The 27,755-nt window shown below is 39.3% G+C and overlaps 1 protein-coding gene across 1 annotated transcript in view; it reads left to right on the top strand.

Moving 5' to 3' along the window:
- piezo1 (piezo type mechanosensitive ion channel component 1 (Er blood group)) overlaps positions 1-27,755 on the top strand; it is a 237,591-nt gene that overhangs the window by 101,620 nt on the left and 108,216 nt on the right. Inside the window, exons 7-13 of the mRNA XM_072916588.1 lie at positions 4,984-5,197; positions 6,794-6,962; positions 12,593-12,697; positions 17,588-17,645; positions 21,630-21,733; positions 21,998-22,077; positions 22,842-23,022. Of these exons, the coding sequence (XP_072772689.1) occupies positions 4,984-5,197; positions 6,794-6,962; positions 12,593-12,697; positions 17,588-17,645; positions 21,630-21,733; positions 21,998-22,077; positions 22,842-23,022 (911 nt within the window). The remainder of the gene's footprint in view (positions 1-4,983; positions 5,198-6,793; positions 6,963-12,592; positions 12,698-17,587; positions 17,646-21,629; positions 21,734-21,997; positions 22,078-22,841; positions 23,023-27,755) is intronic.

The raw sequence follows: 27,755 nt of genomic DNA, 5'->3' as shown, positions 1-27,755 counted from the left end.
TGGGCAGGTTATTGGGGCCATACAGTCTCTTGGTTGTTTGCATCAAAGGGCCATCTCTGCTGTATCTATACAGATTGGTGGGGATCGCGGTGACCGCTGCACCAGTGTCAATTTTGAAGGAGATTACCTCACCATTAAGTCCAATGTCTGTGTGCCAGCCTGAGTTTTGCCCTCTTACCTGCCCCATAAAGAGGGTATCCTGTTGTAGTTCGTCCTGTACTTCATGCACAAGCTGCATAGAACGACACACAGCAGCAAAATGTCCTCGTTTGCGGCACTTCCTGTATTCCGCATTGTTAGCTGGGTACTCCTTCCAATTATGGGGGCCCCTTCCACATTTCTGACATCTCTCTGAACTACTTACAGTCTCCGTTTGTCTCGATCTCGCCTGGCCGTGCTATTTGTGTCCCTGCATTTCCTGTCTTCTGAATGGACGTGAGATAGCATCAACCTCTCTTCTCTTCTGCCTGTGGAAACTCACCCCGCATCACAGCCTGTTGCTGTTTAACAGGATAAGTTGGGAGAGTGGCCGTGCCAGCAATCGGAGGGTTACTGGTTCAATCCCCACCTTCTACCATCCTAGTCACGTCCGTTGTGTCCTTGAGCAAGACACATTTCTGACATCTCTCTGAACTACTTACAGTCTCCGTTTGTCTCGATCTCGCCTGGCCGTGCTATTTGTGTCCCTGCATTTCCTGTCTTCTGAATGGACGTGAGATAGCATCAACCTCTCTTCTCTTCTGCCTGTGGAAACTCACCCCGCATCACAGCCTGTTGCTGTTTAACAGGATAAGTTGGGAGAGTGGCCGTGCCAGCAATCGGAGGGTTACTGGTTCAATCCCCACCTTCTACCATCCTAGTCACGTCCGTTGTGTCCTTGAGCAAGACACTTCACCCTTACTCCTGATGGGCCTGGTTAGCGCCGTGCATGGCAGCTCCCGCCATCACTGTGTGAATGTGTGTGTGTGAATGGGTGAATGTGGAAAATAGTGTCAAAGCGCTTTGAGTTCCTTTGAAAAAAAGGTAGAAAAGCGCTATACAAGTACGACCCATTTACCATTTACCATTTAACCGCCTCCGACTGTTTAACTTGGCTTAACGCTTTTTGTAAGGTTAAATCAGCATCAATTTGTAATTTTTCTGACAGAGCGATATTTCTTATCCCTACTACTATGCGGTCATGTATTAACTCCTCCCGAAGCACTCCAAAGTTACAGTGTTCAGCCAGTTTATGTATTGCTGTTATAAAGCTATCTGCCGACTCACCAGGCTCCTGTTTCCATACCTTAAACTGCGTGCGCTCGAATATGACATTGTATCTCCCAACAAAATAATCACCGAAACTTTTTATCTTAGACAGCATAGTTCTGTTTCTTATCCGATGTCAATTGAGAAGCATCCAAAATGTCCCCCGCATCCTCTCCCATGAAGTACATCAGCGTGTTGACCTGGAAAGCGTCCCCTTTCTTGTCCAGTCCTGACGCCACTCGATACCTCTCGAATCTTTTGCTCCATCTCGGCCATTTCTTCCCGTCTCCGCAGTCGAACTTTTCTGGCGGGCTAACTTGAAAGTTGTCTCCATGGGCGGGAAGCGCCGGTGCATTGCCTTCACTCATTGTGATCGCTAACTTGGGAACTAACTTCACTCGTACTAATAAAACAAAAACCACTACCTTTCGCCATCGGTATTTGTCTTTATGTGTCCTCTTTGACACATTTAATAAGTTGGCGCGGTTGTTTTGACGTTTCTGACACCATGTAGAAATCATTGACACACACACACGGCTGTCCACTTCAGTGGTGTAGACACTACTGAACCAACTGTGCATGCTTCGAACATACATACACAACTACGGATGCCCATAAGGGACATCCACTACACTAACTACATAACTGTATAAAGAAAGTTACAGTAGCTTGTAGTAACATTTTTAAGACAACTGAGTGTGCTCGACTGTGAGAGTGTGTGTGCTGATTAAGTTGATTGGTGTTAGCAATGATTTAAGTCTGCATATTAATTTAACACTAAATTTAAGAGGGAAGTTTGCCAAACATGATATGTAAAAACACATTACAACCCACCTATAAAGCCAAATTTTTGTGGGAAATCACCAATACACTCTGTCATACAGGCCCACACGCGCACTTAACGTAACTATGATCGTTTATACATACTGCCAATAAAAGATGTAGGATTTAAATTATTTTGCATTATACCCATCATGCTTTGTAGTATAAAATGGATGGTTGCTTTGTAATTTTGCATGCATTGGGTTTGGTGCTTATTTTTTACAATATCCACATAACTCAGTGGGCAGGTGAATTGTGTGGCACGTTTATGTTGACTTGATGTGTTGTTTTTTTTATTTAATTGTGCCTTGGGCGGGAACGGTTGTTTGGATTGCTACATATAAATTGATGCAATGCTCCATTACCATTAATATAACACACACTGTCATTGACTATCAATACCCACATTGGCCTGAAGAGGAGGATACATGTGTAGCGGAATAACTTTTTTACTATTAAAAAAATAGTAAAAAAATGCCCTGCACATGCTGGCGGCCCGCACATGGCCCACGGGCCGTAGTTTGGACACCCCTGTGCTAAATGAAGAGTAGGCAATGTGTTTTATTTAGTTACTATTTGCTCAGTTGTGCACATAGGCCTGTTGACCCATCTTTTGACCTAAATGTTCATAATACAATGGTACTTCAACTTACGAGCTCAATTGGTTCTATGACCCAATATTCCAAATCAGTGCAGCTTATCAATTTAATCCGTTCTTGACCCCCCAAAACACCACAATTTTAATACGTAATCTGACTTTCAATAAGAAAAACAAACTTGTATGACGAACCAAACAATAAAATGTACCACACACAACTTCAGTAGTTTTATTAAGTAATGTAATAATAATGTAGAGCAGGGGTCACCAACGCGGTCCCCGCGGGCACCAGGTCGCCCGTAAGGACCAGATGAGTCGCCCGCTGGCCTGTTCTAAAAATAGCTCAAATAGCAGCACTTACCAGTGAGCTGCCTCTATTTTCTAAATTGTATTTATTTACTAGCAAGCTGGTCTCGCTTTGCTTGACATTTTTCATTCTAAGAGAGACAAAACTCAAATAGAATTTGAAAATCCAAGAAAATATTTTAAAGATGTTTAAATAAATTCATTTATTTTTTTTACTTTGCTTCTTATAACTTTCAGAAAGACAATTTTAGAGAAGAAATACAACCTTAAAAATTATTTTAGGATTTTTAAACACATATACCTTTTTACCTTTTATATTCCTTCCTCTTCTTTCCTGACAATTTAAATCAATGTTCAAGTAAATTTTTTTTTTTTATTGTAAAGAATAATAAATCAATTTTAATTTAATTCTTCATTTTAGCTTCTGTTTTTTTGACGAACCATATTTGTGAAATATTTCTTCAAACATATTATGATTAAAATTCAAAAAAATTATTCTGGCAAATCTAGAAAATCTGTAGAATCAAATATAAATCTTATTTCAAAGTCTTTTGAATTTGTTTTAAAATGTTTGTTCTGGAAAATCTAGAAGAAATAATGATTTGTCTTTGTTAGAAATATAGCTTGGTCCAATTTGTTATATATTCTAACAAAGTGCAGATTGGATTTTAACCTATTTAAAACATGTCATCAAAATTCTAAAATGAATCTTAATCAGGAAAAATTACTAATGATGTTCCATAAATTTTTTTTTTTTTTTTTTTCAAAAAGATTCGAATTAGCTAGTTTTTCTCTTCTTTTTTACGGTTGAATTTTGAATTTTAAAGAGTCGATATTGAAGATAAACTATGTTTCAAAATTAAATTTTAATTTTTTTCGTGTTTTCTCCTCTTTTAAAACCGTTCAATTAAGTGTTTTTTTCATCATTTATTCTCTACAAAAAACCTTCCGTAAAAGGAAAAAAAATGTACGACGGAATGACAGACAGAAATACCCATTTATTTTATATATATAGATTTATTTATTTAGCTATTCTTGGTTAAATCACACTTACATGTAACTTACAAACGACAATATACATATATAAATAAACACTTAAACTGTAAAGTATCATTAATTATTAATAATAGCATAGAGTTAAAGGTAAATTGAGCAAATTAGCTATTTCCGGCAATTTATTTAAGTGTGTATCAAACTGGTAGCCCTTCGCATTAATCAGTACCCAAGAAGTAGCTCTTGGTTTCAAAAAGGTTGGTGACCCCTGATGTAGAGCATTCACCTTTCCAGAAGCCTGGCAAGGACTTCAAAATAATGTTTGGTCTGTTCTGATTGACGTCTTTCCGTCACATTAGACCCAACATGGATTATGAACAGAGTTACTGAAGAGGGAAGGCAAGACCGTTAGCAATGTGGATCACTTTATGCAGCGAGTAAAAAAAGCTGTTATTCCAAGTTATGCTATCTCCCACAATCAGAGTAGTGAGGGTGAAGAGTGGAGATGGCCGGCTCGTAGCACGGCGGAGCGACAGAACGCCTGGACACTGCATCCCGAAGAAGCTTCAGGCATGGGCAGGAAGCCGAGCCGTGTCATATACACTATGTACATGACACTATGTACATGACTATGCACATGTTCACTCCAAGAGTGTGCAAAACAGAATGAGAAAATATATATACACTATAACCACATATAAACCTGCTTGATGCTTCGGAAAGTTGCTGGGGATCAATTTTGGTTCAGATCAGGTAGAGGTTGAGCTGAGCCATGATTTTATGGCAGTTTTAAAATTTGGTAGGGAAGTTCAAATTTTAAGTAGAATGCATTTTTTTCCCATGACAGTCTTGAATTCGGGGGGGGCGAGGTCTGTACAGAATAACAAAAAGCAAAAAGACAGCTCATATTAAAAAAAAATACAAGTTGAGGTAACACTGTATCTAAAAGGAAAAGGTTGACAGAAAGCTGATAAGAAGTGACTTGTTTTTAATTACCTGCTTTCTGTTTTCTGCAGGAATCACATTGCCTTCCGCTTTCTCAGCTGTCTACTTCCTGCTTTTTATTGGTGTCAGCACATGGTGGTCGTGTCACTTTCCAATTAGTCAACTGGGTTTCAATGCTCTGTGTGTGATGGTGGGCTTCTTCACTGCTGGCCACATTGTTTGTCTGTACCTATACCAGTGTCTCTTGGCCCAGGCTCTTTTCCCCCCGAACAGCCTGTGGGCGAGGTAAGAGTTCTATTTGTGTTTTATTGACAAATTAATGAGAGGAAAATCTTGGTTTACTTCCACCTTCCTTTGACCAACTTGTTCAATCTAATCCACTTTATTTATATAGCACATTTAAAAAAACAATAAAAGTTAAAACACACCTTTAGAAGCAGGATAAAACTAAGGACAGTCAAGTGTAGAAAAAAAAACATTTAATTAAAAAGAGAATAAATACATAAAAGAAAAGAAAATAGACTAAGATCAAACAAAGCTCATGCTAGTTTAAAATAAAATATGTTTTAAGACGCGATTTATAACTTATTAAAGAGGTAGACGTCGGAAAAACCAAAGGGATATCGTTCCAGAGTCACAGCAGAAAATGCACGATCCCCTCTGGATTTTAACCGGGTTTTTGGGAGGTCAGGGAGAAATTGATCAGCTGACCTCAGAGACCTTGCGGGGGTGTATAATTTTAAAAGGTCTGACATATATCGTGGTGCTAATCCATTAAAAGATCTAAATAAATCACATTTTAAAATGGATTCTAAAATGAACTGGGATTCTAAAATGGGGGTAATATGCTCAGTTAAAATGCGAGCAGTAGCATTTTGGACTACCGGTAACTGCAATCAAGCGAGTGAGGCCGGGTTCATTCCAACATAGAGTGAGTTGCAGTAGTCCAAATATGATGAAATAAAAGCACGATTTACCCGCTCAAAGTTGTTAAAAGATAAAACTGATGTTTTTGTTCAAAGCAAATTCCTTACCAACATCAGCATACCTTGCCATGGTGTCTGGTATGTACCATGGTTTCAAGGTCACGGGTCGGTTCATTTTTGGTATAACGAATAATACAGGGTGCACGAAGAAGTGGGCGAATATTTCTTCTCTGCCTTTGTGCGCATGCTAGCTAAGGAGTATCCGAGTCCTCTTAGTGCTATATTTAATTAAGTGCTACATCATTATTCTGGCTGAAATCCACAAGAATTACACAGAGGGGCGCTGTAATACTCTGAGTCACATATTAGATCATGGTAATGACGCTAGCTTGATTAAAAGTATGCATTAAAACACCACTATCAAACATGTGATAGTAGTTATATTGTAAAACTTAGAAGCGTTGCTTGGATTGGTGAATGAAGAAACGATACGAATAGAAATGCTATGGACGACGAAGAAGACGAAACGGCACTTGTACTTCCAGTTCATGGCACTAAACAGAATTAAATACTGTAAACGTTCAACTCGCAGCACCGGCAGAGAGTAAACTCATCCAAATGATGGCGCCATGGCACAAACAATAACATACCTTTTTATGAAAAGTATTTGTTGAATACAAAACATTATGGCTGTTAGCTAATGCATCAATTCGCGGCACTGTTTTATAAGCCTCAGGTTTCAAAGCATAGGAAAAAAGTAATATTGAAGGGAGAAGTCCGGCCCCTTGGTCGTTCGCATTCTGGAAATGTGGACCATAGAACAACTTAGTTGTAGAGCCCTGCTATAGAATGAACCTCTCATTAGCATCAAATGGTCATTTGTTTGATTTGTTTTTCCAATTAATTAATCTGCTTCTTCCAAACCCTCTCCTTCTTTTTTTTTGTTCCTGCCAAGACTCTTTGGTCTAAAGGACATTATCAAACCAGGGAACTGCTCTTCACTCTATAATTTCAACCTTAATGCTGAATACGACTGGCCAGTTTATGTCAACCCAGGAATACTCTTCCTTCTCTACATTACCTCAGCAACGGTTTTGAAGACGGGTCATGGAACACCTCACCAGGTATTTTGCTTTGCATGGCTGGCTGAAAGATATAATGAATATAGAGATCTGTTTTCAACCATTACACCAGTAAATTTATCGCTCTTTAAAAATTAAAGGAATGTTTAAATATTAGTAACAACTGTAGTAACATGTTTTAGTGAACCAACCTATCCAGTTAGTTTTAAACCTCTTTTTTATACACAACTTTCATCGATGACATAGCAGATAAGCCATTTTGTTTTTGTTTTTTTTTACACAGAAAATGGAGGATATTTTTAATTTACACTTTGAGAAATCATCCAAAATTCTGACTATTTCAATGTGTGACAACGTCAGCAGGTGTTTAGTGTGACATACATACGGGCTTAGTTACGTCATTATGAGCTAAAAGAGTGCACGATGTAATGCTTAAAACACAATGGAAAGTTAGCCTTCTATTGGCAAAGGTTGCTAATGGCCCTATCAATATGTCTATGTATTTAATTTGATATAATTTTTGTTGTCCACTTTGCTTTACGTTGTTGTTAATAAAATACGGCAGAACCTGCTTATCTCGACGCCCTTTGGACTGGCTGACTAACGTTGACATAAATGTTTTTTATAAATGAAGGTATGTTTTTTTTATTTTTACGTTTTCATCAATTCTTATGTTTCTGCATGATATTATTGCGACATACACAACCATATTGTGTATGGTTCTCAGCTGTGATTTAGGAGTTAGTCATAATGGGGCAGTGGTGTTTATCAATCCATCAATCAATCAAAGTTTACTTATATAGCCCTAAATCACAAGTGTCTCAAAGGGCTGCACAAGCCACAACAACATCCTGGGCTCAGATCCCCCACATCAGGGCAAGAAAAAAACTCAACCCAATGGGATGACAATGAGAAACCTTGGAGGGGACTGCAGATGTCGGGACCCCACATTAGCTCTTGCTAGTAAGTGCAAGCCCAAACGCGAGCAAGTGTTGAGTCAGACGCTTTGAACTGTGGAGGCCTCTTGCTCTAAGCGTAAGGTATTCGGTGCAGATTTGTAGATACCATCAGTCAGCCTGCCTCAGTGTCATTACAATGAGAGAGCTGCTGCAGTATTTTCTTTTTATGTCTTGACTACGTTGACATCTAAAAAAGCATTAGGAGAGTGCAGACCTCCGCCAGGCCGTATCTCTCAATAGCAAAGAATCTTTAAAAAAAAAAAAAAAATCCTCAATCCAGACGGTGATCTAGATCACCCCCAAATGTAATCACTTGTTCCTTATCCCGGTGTTTTTCAACCAGTGTGCCGCGGCACACTAGTGTACCGTGAGATACAGTCTGGTGTGCTTTGGGAGATTATGTAATTTCACCGAATTGGGTTAAAAATATTTTTTGCAAACCAGTAATTATAATCCGCAAATGTGCCGTTGTTGATTGTCTGTACTGTCTAGAGCTCGGCAGAGTAACCGTGTAATACTCTTCCATATCAGTAGGTGGCAGCAGGTAGCTACTGTATTTTTGTATAAGTCGCACCGGAGTATAAGTCGCACCGGAGAATAAGTCACACCAGCCGAAAATGCATAATAAAAAAGGGAAAAAACAAATATATAAGTCGCACTATGAAAAAAAACTGCGACTTATAGTCCGAAAAATACGGTAATTGCTTTGTAGATGTCGGGAACGACGACGATGGTTTGCAGGTAAAAAGGTATCTAACCCTTAAACCAAAAATAAAAAAGTCGAGTGCCGCTAAGAAAAGGCATTGAAGCTTAGGGATGGCTATGCAAAACGAAGCTAAAACTGAACTGGCTGCAAAGTAAACAAAAACAGAATGCTGGACGACAGCAAAGACTTACAGCGTGTGGAGCAGACAGTGTCCACAAAGTACAGCCGTACATGACATTCACCACCAAAATAGGAGCGCAAGACAAGAACTAAAACACTACACACAGGAAAACACCAAAAAACTCAAAATAAGTCACGGCGTGATGTGACAGGTTGTGACAGCACACCGACTTTGAGACAAGAGCTATAGTGATGCATGGTTGGTTATGGTTTGAATTCATATCCAACAATTGCGAGAACGACTTTGTACTGTCAATATCGGATAGGCTGCTGAGTTTCATTTTTTTATGTTTTCTGCTGGTGGTGTGCTTCTGATTTTTTCAATGAAAAAAATGTGCCTTTGCTCAGAAAAGGTTGAAAAACACTGCCTTATCCAATTTTCAGAAAGTTAAATCAGAATATATCCAAACCTTTTTGAGCTATTTTGCTAACTAACAGACAGACAGACAAAAAATCGGCATGTCCGTGTGCGTTTTTGTTTTGTTTGTCTGTTGCTTCCAAACAGTGCAAGAGGGTTCACTCTTTGCATCTCTGTCAGCACCTGGTTGTACAGCGGAATGAAATAAACAGAGTAAATCGTCTTGTCAGTCATCCACTCTTTGTCTTTTCGGGTAAAAAGGGGGCCGCTTCCATACACAGAGAAGTGCAGCTTTGTCATGTAAACGTAATGTCACATAGTAGAAAGGATCCAGTGTTCTGGCGAGACATGCTTCCCAATGGAAGCCATGCAGCCCCTGTATCTGCGTATGAATCCAAGGGATGCTGAAATGTAATAGCGCAGTGAAGGACTCCTTCACGCGAGTACACTCGTTACACTAAATGACGCTATTTAGGGCCCAAGCAGCAGAGCAAGCATCGCAGGTGCGATACAAAGAACCGCAAGGGCCCTATTGTATCTGCTCTGTTTAAGGGCCCGAGCAATGGAGCAAGCTGTGTTTTTTTCTTCTATACATTAGGACGCCTTTTTGAGGGCCTTAACATGCATGAAAAGTTCCCATATTTTGCAGGCTTTTTTGATTGATTGATTGATTGATTGAAACTTTTATTAGTAGATTGCACAGTGAAGTACATATTCCGTACAATTAACCACTAAATGGTAACACCCGAATAAGTTTTTCAACTTGTTTAAGTCGGGGTCCACTTAAATTGATTCATGATACAGATATATACTATTTTCATAATACAGTCATCACACAAGTTAATCATCACAGTATATAAATTGAATTATTATTATTATTTACAATCCGGGGTGTGGGATATGGAGTGGGGGGGTTAAGTTTGGTTGGTATCAACACTTCAGTCATCATCAATTGCATCATCAGAGAAATTGACATTGGAACAGTGTAGGTCTGACTTGGTACATATGTACAGCAAGTATTGGACACAGAGAGAGAGATCAGAAATTATAAGAAAAAGTGACTACATTTGATTGTTTACAATCCGAAGAGGTATGATGAGGAAGGGAGGGTGTTAGTTTAGGGTTGAAGTTGCCTGGAGGTGTTCTTTTAGTGCGGTTTTGAAGGAGGATAGAGATGCCCTTTCTTTTACACCTGTTGGGAGTGCATTCCACATTGATGTGGCATAGAAAGAGAATGAGTTAAGACCTTTGTTAGATCGGAATCTGGGTTTAACGTCAGGCACGTCTGGTATTTTAATATTTGTTGGGTTCCAAAAATGAAATTTCTAAATTGGCTCTCTAGTGCCACCTTTTAAATTAGAACAATTTAGCCCCTACTACCAGTTTCACCTATCGACACAAAAATGGCAGAAGTCCATCATAACAGGACGCACATAAAAGTCTCAGGAACTCATACTTGAAAGCAAACAGGGAGTTTGCTATCTTTGTTTTTGTCTTCCAGTTTTTGATGAAAAAAAGGAGTCGTACTTTAACTAACGACCACTTTGGCCAAACGAGTCCCGGTTAGAATTACATATAATACACATATAGGCGATGATAAATTGTGAACACATTTTTCCTATGCAATAAGATGTGGCGGTGGAATGGCACAGAACATTGGCCTGTTGGACTTTGGCCAATTTTCAGCAGGAAAAAATTAAAGTTAAAGTACCAATGATTGTCACACACACACGAGGTGTGGTGAAATTTGTTCTCTGCATTTGACCCATCCCCTTGTTCACCCCCTGGGAGGTGAGGGGAGCATGGTCATAATTTTAGAAACTCCTCCTAGAGACTTTGTCTTGATGAGTCGTGGTTAAAATTACAGATACTACACATAGAGGTGATGATAGATTGCAAACACATTTTGCCTATGCCATAATATGTGGGCGTGGCATGGCGCCAAACATTGCTCCTATGATTTGCCACAAAACACGAAACGTCAATAACTCGGCTCCACAAATTCCGATCTTGATCTTATTTGGTAGGAATGATGATGATGACACCCTGAAGTGCCTTAGCTGCGAAAACTACCCCACGCCATCACTAATCCCTCATTTCTGCTCGTCATCTGATCAAAGACAAATACTGCACTGATGTGTGACGATAAATTGAGAAAAAATGTTTTGCAAATGACAGGATGTGGGCATGGCATGCTGCCTAACTGTGATCTGATGGTTCGCCACAAAACGTGAATAACTCAGCTCCACAAGTTCAGATATTTACCGTAATTGATGCAAGTGATAATGAAGACACCGTTAAGTGCTATGTGGGTCAGTACTTATTTGTAGCCTTTCGTTAGGTGCGAAGCCTGGCGGCAAATACCGCTCTGAGCTATCTCCATTCAAACCGGTATTACATCACCATATATGATCAGACACAGATATTAATCTGTTGGGCGATGATACATTGTGAATAAATATTATCCAAGATATATTATATTAATATTATCCAATATTATCCACCTCTAGTAACGATTGTACTCACGTAAAATATCACTTCTATACGCCATTACATTGCCGCATTCCTTGGATTCATAAGCATGCGCACAGGATGGGGAGCATGTCTCACCAGAACACCGGTTATGCCCCAAAATATAATCACATGTTACTTGTCCCATTTCTGATATTTCCTGGAAGTTCAATCAAAATCTGCATAACCCAATACTCTTTTTGAGTTATGTAGCTAATTAACTAACAAGGGACAGACAGACAAACCCCAACAAAAAATACATGACCTCCTGGTGGAGGGATAAAGCTGTCATATACGTGGTATTCGTATGGTGGCTAACAATCTAAAAAAAGACGGCGTGGCGAAGTTGGTAGAGTGGCCGTGCCAGCAATCGGAGGGTTGCTGGTTACTGGGGTTCAATCCCCACCTTCTACCATCCTAGTCACGTCCATTGTGTCCTTGGGCAAGACACTTCACCCTTGCTCCTGATGGGTGCTGGTTAGCGCCTTGCATGGCAGCTCCCGCCATCAGTGTGTGAATGTGTGTGTGAATGGGTGAATGTGGAAATACTGTCAAAGCGCTATGAGTACCTTGAAGGTAGAAAAGCGCTAAACAAGTATAACCCATTTATCATTTATTTATTTAAAAATGTAATGTAGAATCAGGTTTCTTGCTTTTATTTTTAATCTTATTTTAACCTGAACTGGAAGCCACTGTGCAACGTTTATTCCTAAAAGCTACATCAGATTTGCATAAAGTCTTGGAATACAATTGTAAATCTCATATGTCTAACAGTTAAATGACCTTTTATGAAAAGAAAGGTAATGAGCGCCCCACATATTAATTTTAGATGTACTTTTTTTCTTTAAATAGATTTTTACAGTGCTTTTACACATTGCGTAGTTTAAGCATGTATTGTAAATTTTAACGGAGGCTGGGTCGATTTTAAGTTTTAAATTAATCCCACTTTTCCTTATAGAAAGAGGAGAACGAGAAGCCCAAACATGCAAACGAACTGGAAGAGGAGATGGTCGAGTTAAGATCATGGAATCAAAAGACGGACAACTGTTCAAATGACACACAGGTAGTGTGTTGTGTGTCGTGTTTTAAACAATTCGCCATGCTATTGTGTTGTCATTGGACTAATAAACTCCACAAAATTAAATATTACAGTGTAATAATGTGGCAACCATGAAAAGAGCTTGTTTTCAATTGTAGCTGAGTTGCATGTGTAGTGTGGAGTTCTTCTTGACATTTGAATCTATTAATGATGGAGTTAAGGCTTTAGGCAATAATATATATTATCTCATTTGTTCTCATTGGAAAAATATGCTCACTCTTTTCTGATTATTGAAAAAGGTCAATTGAATTTCTACGGATATATATATTTATTTGTTTGGGTTTCTCAGGGCATTCAATCGATCGCAACTGGACTGTTTGGTTTGTCTGAGAAGACGTTTTGCCTCTCATCCAAGGATGCTTCATCAGTTCATGCTCATGTGTACAGCTCTGGTAATGGGTACATTCGCACCCACCTGCACAAATGTACTTCAAAATGTAACAATCAAAATAAATATGACTTTTTTTGTTTGTTTACTAGGGCATGCATATATAATATGCATTAGTTTGACCATTTAAAATCAACGATAATAAAAAGGAGATGCTTGGAAATAGCATAAAAATGCCCCCAAAACTTGGAAAAGCGCGATTCATAGCGTTACTTTTTGGTGTAACCATCATGAGCGTTTTGTTCAGGTATATTTCTTTTATATTTTGATAAATCATCATATTTATGTATTACTAAATTTAAATAGGTATTGATCAATCTTTAAGTTGTGTGTATTTGATTTCAGTTTGCTTTTGACATCTTATTTACAATTGAACTTTTACAACCTTGTGTTGCGCTCATAATGGCGTAACCAAACTAGATTTCATTTAATGATCTTATTTTGAATATTTATTCCCTTTTTTACATTTAGTATATTTAAATTGTCCAGGGTGTACCCTGCCTTCCGCCCGATTGTAGCTGAGATAGGCTCCAGCGCCCCCCGCGACCCCAAAAGGGAATAAGCGGTAGAAAATGGATGGATGGAAATATTCATTTATAAACATTGAATACATTTCAAATATCAATAAAATGCAATTGCCTTCATCTTATAGGGTAATGTTTAGTTACACCAAGTCATGAGCGTAACACTAAGCTTCATCACTTTGACTTGTAATATCTCTAATTCTGGTGGTGTTTTATGCTTTTTTCTTTTTGGAACATGTACTATACATATAATACAATAAAGTCCCATATAAAATTATGTTTCTAGCAATACTTTAATTTTGCCTTTGAAAGTAACACTCCAATGTCCAATTAGTGGAACTGTACACTCATAGATTTAGATCAGATATAATCTAGTGGCTGGTGCCAAAAAAAAATATATTTATAATCCATTGCCAGGAGGGTGTGTCTGGACAAGGATAATTCCGCCCGATCATAGTGAGAAAAACAACTTTTGAGATGCAAAGAAGCAATCCTACTGTCAATGCCAATGACAGTCATTAAGTGGAATTTCCCCTCGCGAGCATTGAGGTATTGTGTGGCAGAGCGATTGTTGTGGATCGACCACTATCAGCCTAAAATATTTTGAATAACCCATGTTAGCATTCCAATTAGTTGTAAACAAATGGCACAAAAGAGCATCTGTGACCAGAATGCTTCTAACTCCTGTTACTTGTTGGAGGCCAAATTGCAGAGTATTTTAGGAATGGTTGAAAGGACAGTGTTGTATCTGGGACTGTGGGCCAAACAAATAGAGCATAAGCATTTGAGGGAAGCCCTCAAAATCTCTGGTTACCCCAACTGGTCGTTTGTCAAAAAAAGAACAAAGTGGATGAGGAGGTGACAGACGCAAAAATATTGTCATTCCATATGTATCAGGTCTACCTGAGAAACTAAGAATAATTTTTAACTAACACAACAACGCAGTACACTTCAAACCAGGCAACACCCTGACTCGTGCATCCTAAAGACCGGACCCCAAACCCTCAAAAATAATCTGGTGTATGCCAGGCCTATCCAACTGGTGGCCCACCAAAGCTTTTCATTTGGCCTGCCGAACACCACCCAAATAGGCTTGATGAAACCATTTAAACGAGAATTGCTCATGTGTGCAATACTCCCACCACCCTGCTGGGGGTAAGAGAAAGGCATATGTGACACAATGTAGCAGTAGAAGAAGACTACTCATTCAACCCTTAAAAAAATCTAAAGAAATTGCGAGAATTTGACTTTTAACAACGACTGGACAACAAAGTATGAATATTGTGCTCCGAGCAAGTGCTTGAGTCATTGTTTCCTGTCGGACATTTTAAGCGACGGACACAGTGTTCCAGACCAGCAACAACGGTAGAAATCCACGTATAAGCTTCATCGCGAAACTTGGTCAAATCTTCGTCAATAATAATAATAATAATAATACATTTTACTTATAAGGCGCCTATCTGGGCACTCAAGGACACCATACAAAATCAAAACAATAAAATCAAATTGGATAAAAACAACAACAACAACAACAACAAAGATAGAGAAGATAAGATGATTACAATGAATAAGCAGTCAGGAATAGGTGTGTTTTGAGTCTTGATTTGAAGAGGGATATTGAGTCTTAAGTTACGAAGGTCTGGTGGTAAAGAGTTCCAAAGATGTGGGGCAGAGCGGCTGAAAGCTCGGGCACCCATGGTGGACAGTTTAAATAAGGGGACAGAATGAAGAAACAGAAGCTCCAGAGGTTTTGTGGAGGCTTGATGTTCCTTCTTTAGAATTGTTGTCTTTCCTTAGTTTTATTTTTTTACACATCGTCCTTCATTTAGGTTTGTTGGATTGAAAATAAACATACAATAAACATTACCAAGTATAAAGTCCATTTTGTGTTTTACATAAACAAAACAGAAAGTTTAATGTTGTTAATATATTCACACAATAAACTACAGATGTGTACGTAGAAGCGAAACAACATCCACATTGCACACAATTAAACCTAAGGTGTAGCGTTATTGCTCTCTACTGGTCAAGATCTTAGGGAATGTGAGGGCGTGGCGACATGGAGCAGGTCAGAGAGATATGACGGAGAGAGGTTATGGATGGCTTTGAAAGTGAGGAGAATTTGTTTGTTTCCATAGATTTTGTTTAGTTTGTTTTGTATTGAAATTGCTGACTTTGTGATGTCTTTTGTATTTGTGGTCATGTTAGTTGTCTGGGAGTAACTGGCGATTAAAGCTTGTTTAATGCATGTAGCGCAAAATTTGACCAGTAGAGAGCAATAACGCTACACCTTAGGTTTAATTGTGTGCAATGTGGATGTTGTTTCGCTTCTACGTACACATCTGTAGTTTATTGTGTGAATATATTAACAACATTAAACTTTCTGTTTTGTTTATGTAAAACACAAAATGGACTTTATACTTGGTAATGTTTATTGTATGTTTATTTTCAATCTAACAAACCTAAATGAAGGACGATGTGTAAAAAAATAAAACTAAGGAAAGACAACAATTCTAAAGAAGGAACATCAAGCCTCCACAAAACCTCTGGAGCTTCTGTTTCTTCATTCTGTTTACTAGCAGCAAATGCGTAGCAAGGGCAGAATAATATATTTATTGACAGTGGAGTGTGAAAGCTGATGTGTTCACTTTATAATTAAGTAAACAGTCTCAAAGGAACATAACCTGTAGAGGCACTTTCTGATGAAACATTCAAATTTTGATGCTCAGCCCCTGAGCCCTTTGGCTCCTGAAACTGCGGTCCTCTTCATGATGCAGTTGAATAGTCGTTCTTTATGCTATCCAGTGTAATGATGAATGCACTGATTAATATATTGGGGAAACAAAACAACCAACCAACCACTAAGTCAACGTATGGCACAGCATAGACGGGCAAACTCTTCAGGTCAAGACTCAGGTGTCTACCGGTACCTGCACCTAAAGGAAAAACAGCACTCCTTTGAGAACAACACTGTACAGACTCTGGACAGAGAGGACAGATGGTACCCTGAATAGAGGAGGTGGTCTGTGACACCACCTATCTCCCACATACAACACTGTGCTTTCAACCATTCCTACTCAGTGGCCTAGTGGTTAGAGTGTCCGCCCTGAGATCGGTAGGTTGTGAGTTCAAACCCCGGCCGAGTCATACCAAAGACTATAAAAATGGGACCCATTACCTCCCTGCTTGGCACTCAGCATCAAGGGTTGGAATTGGGGGTTAAATCACCAAAATGATTCCCGGGCGCGGCCACCGCTGCTGCCCACTGCTCCCCTCACCTCCCAGGGGGTGATCAAGGGTGATGGGTCAAATGCAGAGAATAATCTCGCCACACCTAGTGTGTGTGTGACAATCATTGGTACTTTAACTTAACTTTAACTTTAAAAGACTTTGCAATTTAGCCTCCAACAAATAACAGGAGTTAGAAACATTCTGGTTACAGATGCTCCAGTGTGCCATTTGTTTACAACTGATTGGAATGCTAACGTGGGTGATCCTGAAATTTTTGGCGGTTAGTGGTCGATCCACAGCGATTGTTCTGTCACATAATACCTCAATGCTAATGAGGGGAAATTACACTTCAACGACTGTCGTTGGCACTGACAGTAGGATTTCTTGTTTGCATTCCAACAGTTGTTTATCTCACTACGATAGGGAAAAACCATCCTTGCAATGGAGTATAAATGTTGGGGGTTTTGGCACCAGCCGCTAAACTAGATCTAACCAATCTAAGTCTATGAGCATTAACTGACAAAGCCTACTCGGATGAGAGACAGAACGTCGTCTAAGACTAACCAAACAGTCCACTTGCGATTGATTGAATGCCCTAAGAATACAATGACCTGAACGAATGAGAACATCCGTAGACATTTATTATGGGGTTATGTATTATAATGTGTTGTATTTACAATGTTGTTATGTATTCCTTTTTCTGTACTACAGCATATGCTCTTGTGTGTGGAGACTGACACTGTGGTTGAAGGAAGTCTACCAGAACTTGGTATGTATTTTTGGCATTTATTTTAAGAGTATATGCCATTTATTGAAGGACATTGTAAAAACAGAGCATAGTAAGATAACAAAAACACCACATCAAGATTCAAGTGGTCACGTGTGGGATACTGTAGTACAGTAGTTCTCCAACGTTTTGTCACCAAGTACCACCTCAGAAAAAACTTGGCTCTCCAAGTACCACCATAATGACCAACATTAAAATACAGTAGCGTAGTAGGCTTACGTTTTCATTAAAAACAAAGCAGATGCTTTATTTAACACATATATTTGATATTTTTGACCATTGTAATATACACGCAATTCACAAACATCATCAAAAATGAAACTTCATATACAGTACATATTTATAAACTTCTTTGGCATGCCACTAGTTGGAGCCTGTGTACCACTACACGGGCCACAATTTGAGAATCCCTGCTGTAGTGAATTACCTCACCATAGAAATTGCTGAATTTCTGAGGATATGAACTGTTATTATAGAAGTTGTCACCAGTAGAGAGTGACACAGGTGTTAAGGTGGTAATGCAGTTATGCACTGTTCTATGCTATATTGCTTGGATTTTACTGACATCACGACCGGCTCACATTCTACACATTAAATATGCGTGGTGGTCAAGCTAGCGCTGTTCTCTATGGGTACTAGGCCCCATTTAGCCTTTCTCGAAGAAAAAATGCCCAAAGCTTGTTATTTTCGGCTGTACAAATCGTTCAAATCGCGAAATTAATAAACGTTTCTTCAGAGTTCCTTGAGAGGTAATCAAAAAGGGCGGAAGAGTGCAATATTTTTGGAAACCATCGGACCACCCTGAGACAACGAATTGTCAATTTATTATTTATTGTCTTGTTATTAGTCTGTCTCGTAAGTGGCCATGCAGAGAGAAAAAGTGGTCAAGAGACAAATAAGCCTGGGCCGATAACAAATTTTGCTGAACGATAAATGTATCTGCAAATTATTGCCGATAAACAATATTGTTGCTAATAGTACTTAGAGACAAAATTAACCACAGATGTAATGATAATACATAATGGCCCACAAGGCAAGGTTTTGGGGACGCCTGGTGTAGACGTTCAACCCGCAGTTTGCAAACTCATCCAAAAGATGGCGCTGCAGTACAAACAACACACATTTTCAGTGTCTATTCCAATGAACCTGGTTTGATCCACATTAACAATAGAAGGGAGAATAGTATCCAGACGTAAAGCCAGCAGTTTGGATAATATTTTAAAGTCCACATAAAGTCCACAAGATGGTACGAAGTGCACGACAAAGGGTCCTTGCCTTTTTTCAAGAGGAGAGAAATTGAAGCTTTGTTGAGCGTCTGCGGGAGGCGGCCAGATTCAAACGACTCATTGTACTTGTCCAATAATAGGGGGGCTAGTTTATGCCAAAAAAATTATACATTCGGCAGGATAGCCATCTGGTCCTGGGGAGTTTCTGTTTTGTAGTGATAACGTTGCAACATTTCATTCCGCAGCAGTAATTGGTCTCACTAATTCAACCAAGGGGATGTCCAGATTGGCCAAAAAATTATCACGCTCAAGAGAAATTCCTGAATACATTATTGATCTCAAAATCCTCCGTAACCAAACCTGAATCGGATTGAGTCTGCGGAATATAATGGGATGCTGACATCTGGCGTAAATGGTAAATGGGTTGTACTTGTATAGCGCTTTTCTACCTTTTTAAGGAACTCAAAGCGCTTTGACACTATTTCCACATTCACCCATTCACACACACATTCACACACTGATGGCGGGAGCTGCCATGCAAGGCGCTAACCAGGACCCATCAGGAGCAAGGGTGAAGTGTCTTGCTCAAGGACACAACGGACGTGACTAGGATGGTAGAAGGTGGGGATTGAACCAATAACCCTCAGATTGCTGGCACGGCCACTCTCCCAACTTCACCACGCCGTCCCCGTAGTAGTTGATGAGCTAATAGTTAACCTGCTTTATCGCCATGTTCATAAAACTGAGATCTTGAATGTAGTATTTGTTCAGTAGCACGGTCTGTCGCAAGGACATCAATTTCTGCCTGTAGAGAGAGCCTTGTCAGAGACATTTTAAAACAAGCTATAAGTGCACTTTTGTGCATGATGTCGCTAAGATGACATATCAAAACAATACTAAATTAAAGTGCACTTTTTGTACAGAACGCCACTACAATATTTTAAAACAAATAAAAGTGCACTTTTGTGCGTGATGTCACACAAGATATTTCAAAAACTGTAAAATAAAAATTAGCTGCATAATAGGAAATCAAATAGTGTATGTCCTTCGCTATGTGGTAGGTTACTGAGGACGTTATTTCCTTCTGTTGTTGACTATTTTTTTCATACGGTGTTGATGTGGAAATGGAGGATGTCAGGCTCAATTGGGTCAGTGCTGGTTGCTTCGGCATTTTGTTGGGTGTGCCACCGGCCGAGATGTTGACATGCGGCGTTTCAAGCACTCTTCATTCTTTAGCGGGTGACTTTTCAAATGATGCTACAAATTAGTAATCAAATCAAATCAAATCAACTTTATTTATAAAGCACATTTAAAATTTACCACAGGGGTAGCCAAAGTGCTGTACAATGGGCAGGTTAAAAGATAATACGAGTACCGAGCAAACACAACACAACACAAACAGAACACGATAAAAAATAAATAAATAAAATAGAATAAATAAAAACATAAAAACAGGTTCACAGCAGGTGTATTATGGGGCGCCATTGCAGGATGGATATCACTCAGTGTTAAAAGCCATGGAATAAAAGTATGTTTTTAAGAGAGATTTAAAAACAAGAAGAGAGGAGGTTTGTCTAACACTCAGAGGTAGGTCGTTCCAGAGCTTGGGAGCAGCAACGGCGAAAGCTCTGTCACCTCTAAGCTTCAGCCTTGTGTCAGGGACCGTCAGTAGCAGATGATCGGCTAATCTTAAGGATCGGGTGGGGCAGTAAGGCTGAAGGAGGTCGGAGAGATAGGTTGGCGCGAGGTTGTTTAGACATATAAAAACAAATAAAAGGAGTTTAAAATTGATTCGATAACGCACAGGGAGCCAGTGAAGGGACGCCAATATAGGGGTCGTGCTGCTACTTTTTGTATCAACGCTTTTGCCGCATACTTTACATATTACAGTTGTCTGTTCAACATCTTCCCGCTTGAAGCCAAACCACCGCCAGACGATGAACCCTGTGCTGATTTTCTTGGGAATTAATTATTCCTCCATTTGTTACCAGATTTGCACCTTCTCTCTCTCGTATTACCACTCACACCGCTCCGCTAGCACCACCTGCCACTGCTAACGTTACCATGCCGCTACCTCTCTGCTCGGCGAGGGCGTATGACGTTGCACGCGCGACAGTATGTGACGTATGTAACAAGGTGCGCTTATTTTATCTCTCTGTGAGAAGGAGAGACAAGAAAAAGTGAGAAAAGCCTGGAGTGTAATGCCCGCAGCTAAAAGCAACTGTGTGAGAACGTATACATGAATACTCACGAAATAGTCATTTTCTACATCGCACAGAGACAAACCCACGATATATCGAGTATATTCGATATATCGCGCAGCCCTACCTCCTAGTATTGAATAGTACATTGACAAGTCCAGGAGATTCAGAAAAAAGACGTTTGAAAAAGAGTGTCATCGTCATAGTTGGGAGCATAAACATTTACGATGGCTACTGGGTTGTTGGAAATCTGGCCAGTGACTATATCAGCCGCGCCGTTTTATAAGCCGCAGTTTTCAAAGCGTAGGAAAAAAGTAGCAGATTATAGTCCGGACAATACAATATATATAATAACTATTTGAAGTAGGACATGGGTAATACATTTGTTTTAATTAGCATTAAAAAGGCTTGGATTTACTAATACCTGCAGAAACGCTGTTACAGCAAAAATAAATACATTGACTTTACTGTTGCCATACTTTTTGTTAGGGGATGTATATTCTCTACATGTATATAACTGACAGCTCTTTTTTTGACAGGTTTTTGTCATGCTGCCGGTGAACAAAAGGCTCAAAATCAATTTTTAATTCTGGGAAAGGTGGTCATGCAGCAGAGCTATGTCTGTGCTCTGATATCAATGATGGTAAATATTAAGATAAACACAGATGAACATGTATAAAATAAAATACTACATATCTGTTATATATTTTCTTTTGAAAGCGCAGTTGCCTGATTTATGTTCAAAGCCTGGATCATTTGATGTGAACTTAATTATATGTACATACAGTAGCAGGCAACTTTTGTATTGTTTTCTTGCAATTTTATGCATCTGTAAAGCATTTTGAATGGTCATACGTATGAAGTGTGCTTTTTGAATAAACTTGCCTTGCCTTGTTTTTGTTGTCAGGTTTGGAGCATTACATACCACAGCTGGCTGACATTTGTGTTACTGCTGTGGGCTTGTCTCATCTGGATTCTGCGTGCTAGGTAAGAACCTGTGCAATGACAGCAGCAGGAACCTGACAAAACCCCCTTTCGGAATTTATTTTTTTGGAATACTTTTCATAGATTTAGTTTACTTGACAGAAAGTTGAAGTTAAAAGTTGAAAAATGAATCTACGTCACTAACGGAGCATTCATATTGTCGGTTTGGATGGCAATTCAGGGCGTTTCTCAAACTGCCGTGAACCGTGTCTCAAAAATGGCAGAAAGTCTTTTGCAACATGTTTTGAACGCCATTGCTTTACTTTGCATCAACTGCAGTGCCTCCATGTAACTCCTTGCTGAGCCCATGACGCTTCCGAGTTTAACTCCACCACCTCCGTGTAGTTACCTTGTTCACATCATGAAGGTCGAGGAATTAAATTGTGACTGGCGGATTATGGTGGTGTTAACACATTACTATCACTGATTATGCGGTGCAAATACAGAGGCTGCCGTTCTTTACACGGCGAAAGGCATTTTGAACACGGCCAATTTCGAACTGAAAAAACACCACGAAAATGTAACCTATTTTAATTTTTTTGTGGGGTCCCCGTGGTTCTCAGGGTTCATAATGAATGAGTGACAAATGGCCAGGTTTTGTGTTTCGTGTTAACGCTGTCTTTGAAAGAGCACGGCGAATTGCCGAACTACCATGAATCGCCATCTAAACCGGCAGTATGTGAACGCTCCTTTAGTCAGTGTGATGACAAGGACTTGTTTCATTTTGGTTTTGTTATCTAACAATTTTTTGTTGTCTCTCTTTGCAGACGACATGCAGCCATGCTGTGTTCTCCGTTTATCTTGCTTTATGGTTTGGCATTGTGTTGTCTGCAGTATATATGGGCCATGGAACTTGAGCCTGAACTGCCGACCACCGTTGGAACCATGAGTCTCAGACAACTAGGACTAGATAAAGCCCAGTATCCATGTCTGCGCCTGGGAGCTATAGTAAGATAAGATTTTTTGTTTGTGTTACTGAGAGGAAAACTGCACTTTTTTTTTGGAATTTTGTTCATCATCTACAATCCCTATGGGAGCCAAGAACACACATATTTCTCTTTTGTGTGTGTTCTAGATAGTAAAACTGTAGCACAAGGTGGCTAAAAATCAGTGACGTGTGGTGAGGTTCATGACTGGTGAGGCACTGACTTCATCACAGTCAGATTTACAAACATATGAACCCTAAAGAGTATCTTATTCACCATTTGATTGGCAGCAGTTAACGGGTTATGTTTAAAAGCTCATACCAGCATTCTTCCCTGCTTGGCACTCAGCATCAAGGGTTGGAATTGGGGGTTAAATCACCAAAAATTATTCCCGGGCGCGGCGCCGCTGCTGCCCACTGCTCCCCTCACATCCCAGGGGGTGAACAAGGGGATGGGTCAAATGCAGAGGACAAATTTCACCACACCTAGTGTGTGTGTGACAATCATTGGTACTTTAACTTAACTTTAACTTTACACATACAAACTGTAGCACACAAAAAAGCACATTTAATAAAAAAAACGTTATTATGGTCTTACCTTTACTTATAAGTGCGGGAACAGTGGTGTTTGTGTTGGAGGAGTTGTGAATGAATGAAATATGAAATCCGTGCTGCAGTCTGCAGGTGTACCTAATGTTGTGTCCCTGCAGTCGTTCACGGCTCCTCCGGCGCGAGCATTGTTGTTTTTGCACTTTTTGGCTTCTTGTTAAGTTACTTTTTTTGGGTGCACTCGGTCTTGCACGTGAAGAGTTTGGGTGTGGGCTTTGGTTGGTGTGGCGCTCCCGTCGGGGGGTGCATTCTGCGGCAGGGGTACATTAACCGGCACCAGGAGGCGGATTACTGCGAGCCTCAGCCAGTCCGTCTTCGCAGCAGTTTTATGATTGCTCAGCACAAGAAATACTTTACACACATACAGTTGTTGACAAAATACACTGTACATTATATACCTCAGCTAACTAAACTATGGAAATGTATAATATAATTCATATAGCAATACGGTCTCACTGCACAGCAGGCCAGCAGTTAGCCGAGTCCGCAATCCATGTTGAGGCACAACTGAGTGACGTGCCTCAACTGGCTGCTGATCACCGCACCGTCTCTTCTCAGTATTTGAACGGCAAAGTGAAAATTCAGCGATTTTGAATAAAAGTAATCTAAAACTCGTGAAGTTAAATGGAAAATAACTTTATAGTATAATCACTGAATACATATAACAATTTAATTAATTTTTTTTCTTTTTACATTTTTTTTCTTTCCATGATGGCCGGTGAGGCCCCGCCTCCAGTGACCGCACGTCACTGCTAAAAATGCAGGTAATGGGGACTCACCTATTACGCCTTTAAAGCCCTCTAAGAAACCTCCAAAAACCTCTGTGTTATATGCATGCTGTAACAATGGATTAACAAGATAATAAAAAATATGATAAATTAGACTGCTTTATTGAAAAACATAAATTATTAAATGAAAGTCAGTATGGATTTCGATCAAATAGGTCTACGAGCTTGGCCATCATGAACATTATTGAAGATATTACAACTGCAATTGATCAAAAACAAATACACAATGGGAGTGTTCATTGAATTAAAGAAGGCATTCGACACTATAGATCATCAAATTCTCATTTCTAAATCATATACTTATGGAGATAGAGGAGTTGCACTGGGCTGGTTAACCAGCTATTTACAACAACGACAGCAATATGTTGAGATCGATGGTTATAGATCAGAATGTATGAATATTGAATGTGGAATTCCACAAGGTTCGATTTTAGGACCCAAACTTTTTATTTTATATATAAATGATATTTGTGAGGTTTCGAAAATTTTACAGTACGTATTATTCGCAGACGATACAAATTTATACTGTTCAGGTGATGACTTGAAAATCTTAACCGATAATATTGAAGAGGAAATGGTTAAACTAAAATTGTGGTTTGATGTAAATAAATTATCTTTAAACTTGGAAAAGACTAAATTTATGGTATTCAGTAATAAAAGAAAGATAGAAGTTAGTTTATCCATAAACAATATGAAAATTGAGAAGGTGTCTGAAATCAGATTTCTTGGGGTCATCTTAGATGAAAAGTTGACATGGAAAGCTCATATATTGCATGTGAAAAATAAGCTAAAATCTAAAAGTTCATTTATTTTGAACAAGGTTGAATACAGTTTCCCGTATATACAATGAGAATGTTATATTGCTCAATTATTCTACCTTATTTCAATTATTGTGCAGAAATATGTGGAAATACACATCACAGCAACATAATGCCTTTATTTCTTTCACAGAAAAGAGCAATTCGTATCACGCAAATTGGATTACACAGATTTAGATACACGTTTGAAAAAGATTTTGCTACAATAATACGTCCATACACTTCACTATGCTCCTCCAATGAACTCAATGGACGGTCAGCTTCAACACTGTTTAATGCACCGTGAGAATACAATAATTAATGAGAAGAAAGTCACGTCAGCTGTTATGAAAGTAGCTGATTCTGAACAAAAGTTGAATGCATTCCAGCGCATTCTGCTGTAATTCTAACAGCTATTTATATAACACCCCAGGCTAATCTTAGTTTAGCCATCTCTCTCCTGCATGATGCTATCAACACGCAGATGCGGGTCCACCTAGAAGGAGCCTTTGTTGTGGCCTGCTTAAAGAAGTTGCTTTCCGAGTTTGTGCAGTATGTACAAATAGGATTATTCAATTATTTCCTGGCACAAGCTGAGGTCCTGTCCAGTTTTAAGGCAGCCATTGTCATCTTGGTCGAAAGGCTTCAATGACTACAGACCATTTGCGCTGACATCTGTGGTGCTTTGATGTTTGTTTGTTTGCGAATAAATGTTTCATAGAATCAGGTAACATATTTATTTAATTGTATAAAAAATGTTGCTTTATCCCCCAAATTAGCTGAAAACATAGTACTGTTGCAGCATTGAATTCAACACATGTGAATTTCAACGTTGAACATTCACACTCACATTCACACACTAGGGCCAATTTAGTGTTGCTAATCAACCTATCCCCAGGTGCATGGCACGGTGGTACAGGGGTTAGTGCATGTGCCTCCAGAGGGCCCATTAGCAAAAATCTTTTCTCAATAATTTTGCAGCCGTACATCTACGAGTCATATAGTTTAATTCCAACTATTACATTATTCATTTATCATTTTTCAATTAATTGGTAGACACATGTAATTTTTAATGGTTGAATCCCTTCCTCTACGAACCAAAGTTGGTCACTTGTTAGACTGTCAGGTTGTACCTCAGTAGATACACACTTGACTCCCCCGCTGGTGTCTGGGGTTCGAATCCTGGAGCGTCCAAGAGTACCGTATTTTTCAGACTGTGGGGCACACTTAAATACCTTTTCATTTACTCAAAAATCGACAGCGCGCCGAATATATCCGGTGCGCCTAATGTACAGAATAAGTCTGGTTGTGCTTACCGACCTCCAAGCTATTTTATTTGGTACACAGTGTAATGATAAGTGTGACCTGTAGATGGCAGTCACACATAAGAGATACGTGTTGACTGCAAGATGATGCCAGTAAACAATACCAAAATGATAAATGTTCCAATAAGAATATATAATATTACACATGCTGCTCAAAAAGCTGTCAAAATGTTTTAGTACGACTTTGGTAAGCTATGAAGCTGCACCGCTTGATGGATTGTTGGAGCATTACGGCTACCGTAGTGAGACGTAATCTGCTTCAACATACGAGTTTTATTATGGTGTGTGTATAAGGACCGCAGAATGGCACCTATTAGCAGACATATTATCTGGCGTTTTGTTTCGCTATATTATGCAAAACTAAGTTTTTTTACATTCTGGTACCTGCTGATATTTGGGATTTGCATAAATCCTGAAAATTTGCGTGTGTCCGCCATTGTAGTCTGTGTCGACCCCATAGTCAATAAGCTTCTTCTTTTTCTCTATCTTCTTGTCATGGGGCATTCATCCTCTGCTGTTGCTATTTCTAATATAAAGTAGCGTAAAGTTCTAATATACAAACCCTGTTTCCATATGAGTTGGGAAATTGTGATAGATGTAAATATAAACGGAATACAATGATTTGCAAATCATTTTCAACCCATATTCAATTGAATGCACTACAAAGACAAGATATTTGATGTTCAAACTCATAAACTTTTTTTTTTTTTTGCACATAATAGTTAACTTAGAATTTCATGGCTGCAACACGTGCCGAAGTATTTGGGAAAGGGCATGTTCACCACTGTGTTACATGGCCTTTCCTTTTAACAACACTCAGTAAACGTTTGGGAACTGAGGAGACACATTTTTTAAGCTTCTCAGGTGGAATTCTTTCCCATTCTTGCTTGATGTACAGCTTAAGTTGTTCAACAGTCCGGGGGTCTCCGTTGTGGTATTTTAGGCTTCATAATGCGCCACACATTTTCAATGGGAGACAGGTCTGGACTACAGGCAGGCCAGTCTAGTACCCGCACTCTTTTACTATGAAGCCACGTTGATGTAACACGTGGCTTGGCATTGTCTTTCTGAAATAAGCAGGGGCGTCCATGGTAACGTTGCTTGGATGGCAACATATGTTGCTCCAAAACCTGTATGTACCTTTCAGCATTAATGGCGCCTTCACAGATGTGTAAGTTACCCATGTCTTGGGCACTAATACACCCCCATACCATCACAGATGCTGGCTTTTCAACTT

Source organism: Nerophis lumbriciformis, linkage group LG02 (assembly GCF_033978685.3).
Source record: "Nerophis lumbriciformis linkage group LG02, RoL_Nlum_v2.1, whole genome shotgun sequence".
NCBI classification, from domain to species: Eukaryota; Metazoa; Chordata; class Actinopteri; order Syngnathiformes; family Syngnathidae; genus Nerophis; species Nerophis lumbriciformis.
The sequence above is the reverse complement of the archived record's forward strand: the minus strand, read 5'-3'. Positions and strand labels throughout refer to the sequence as shown.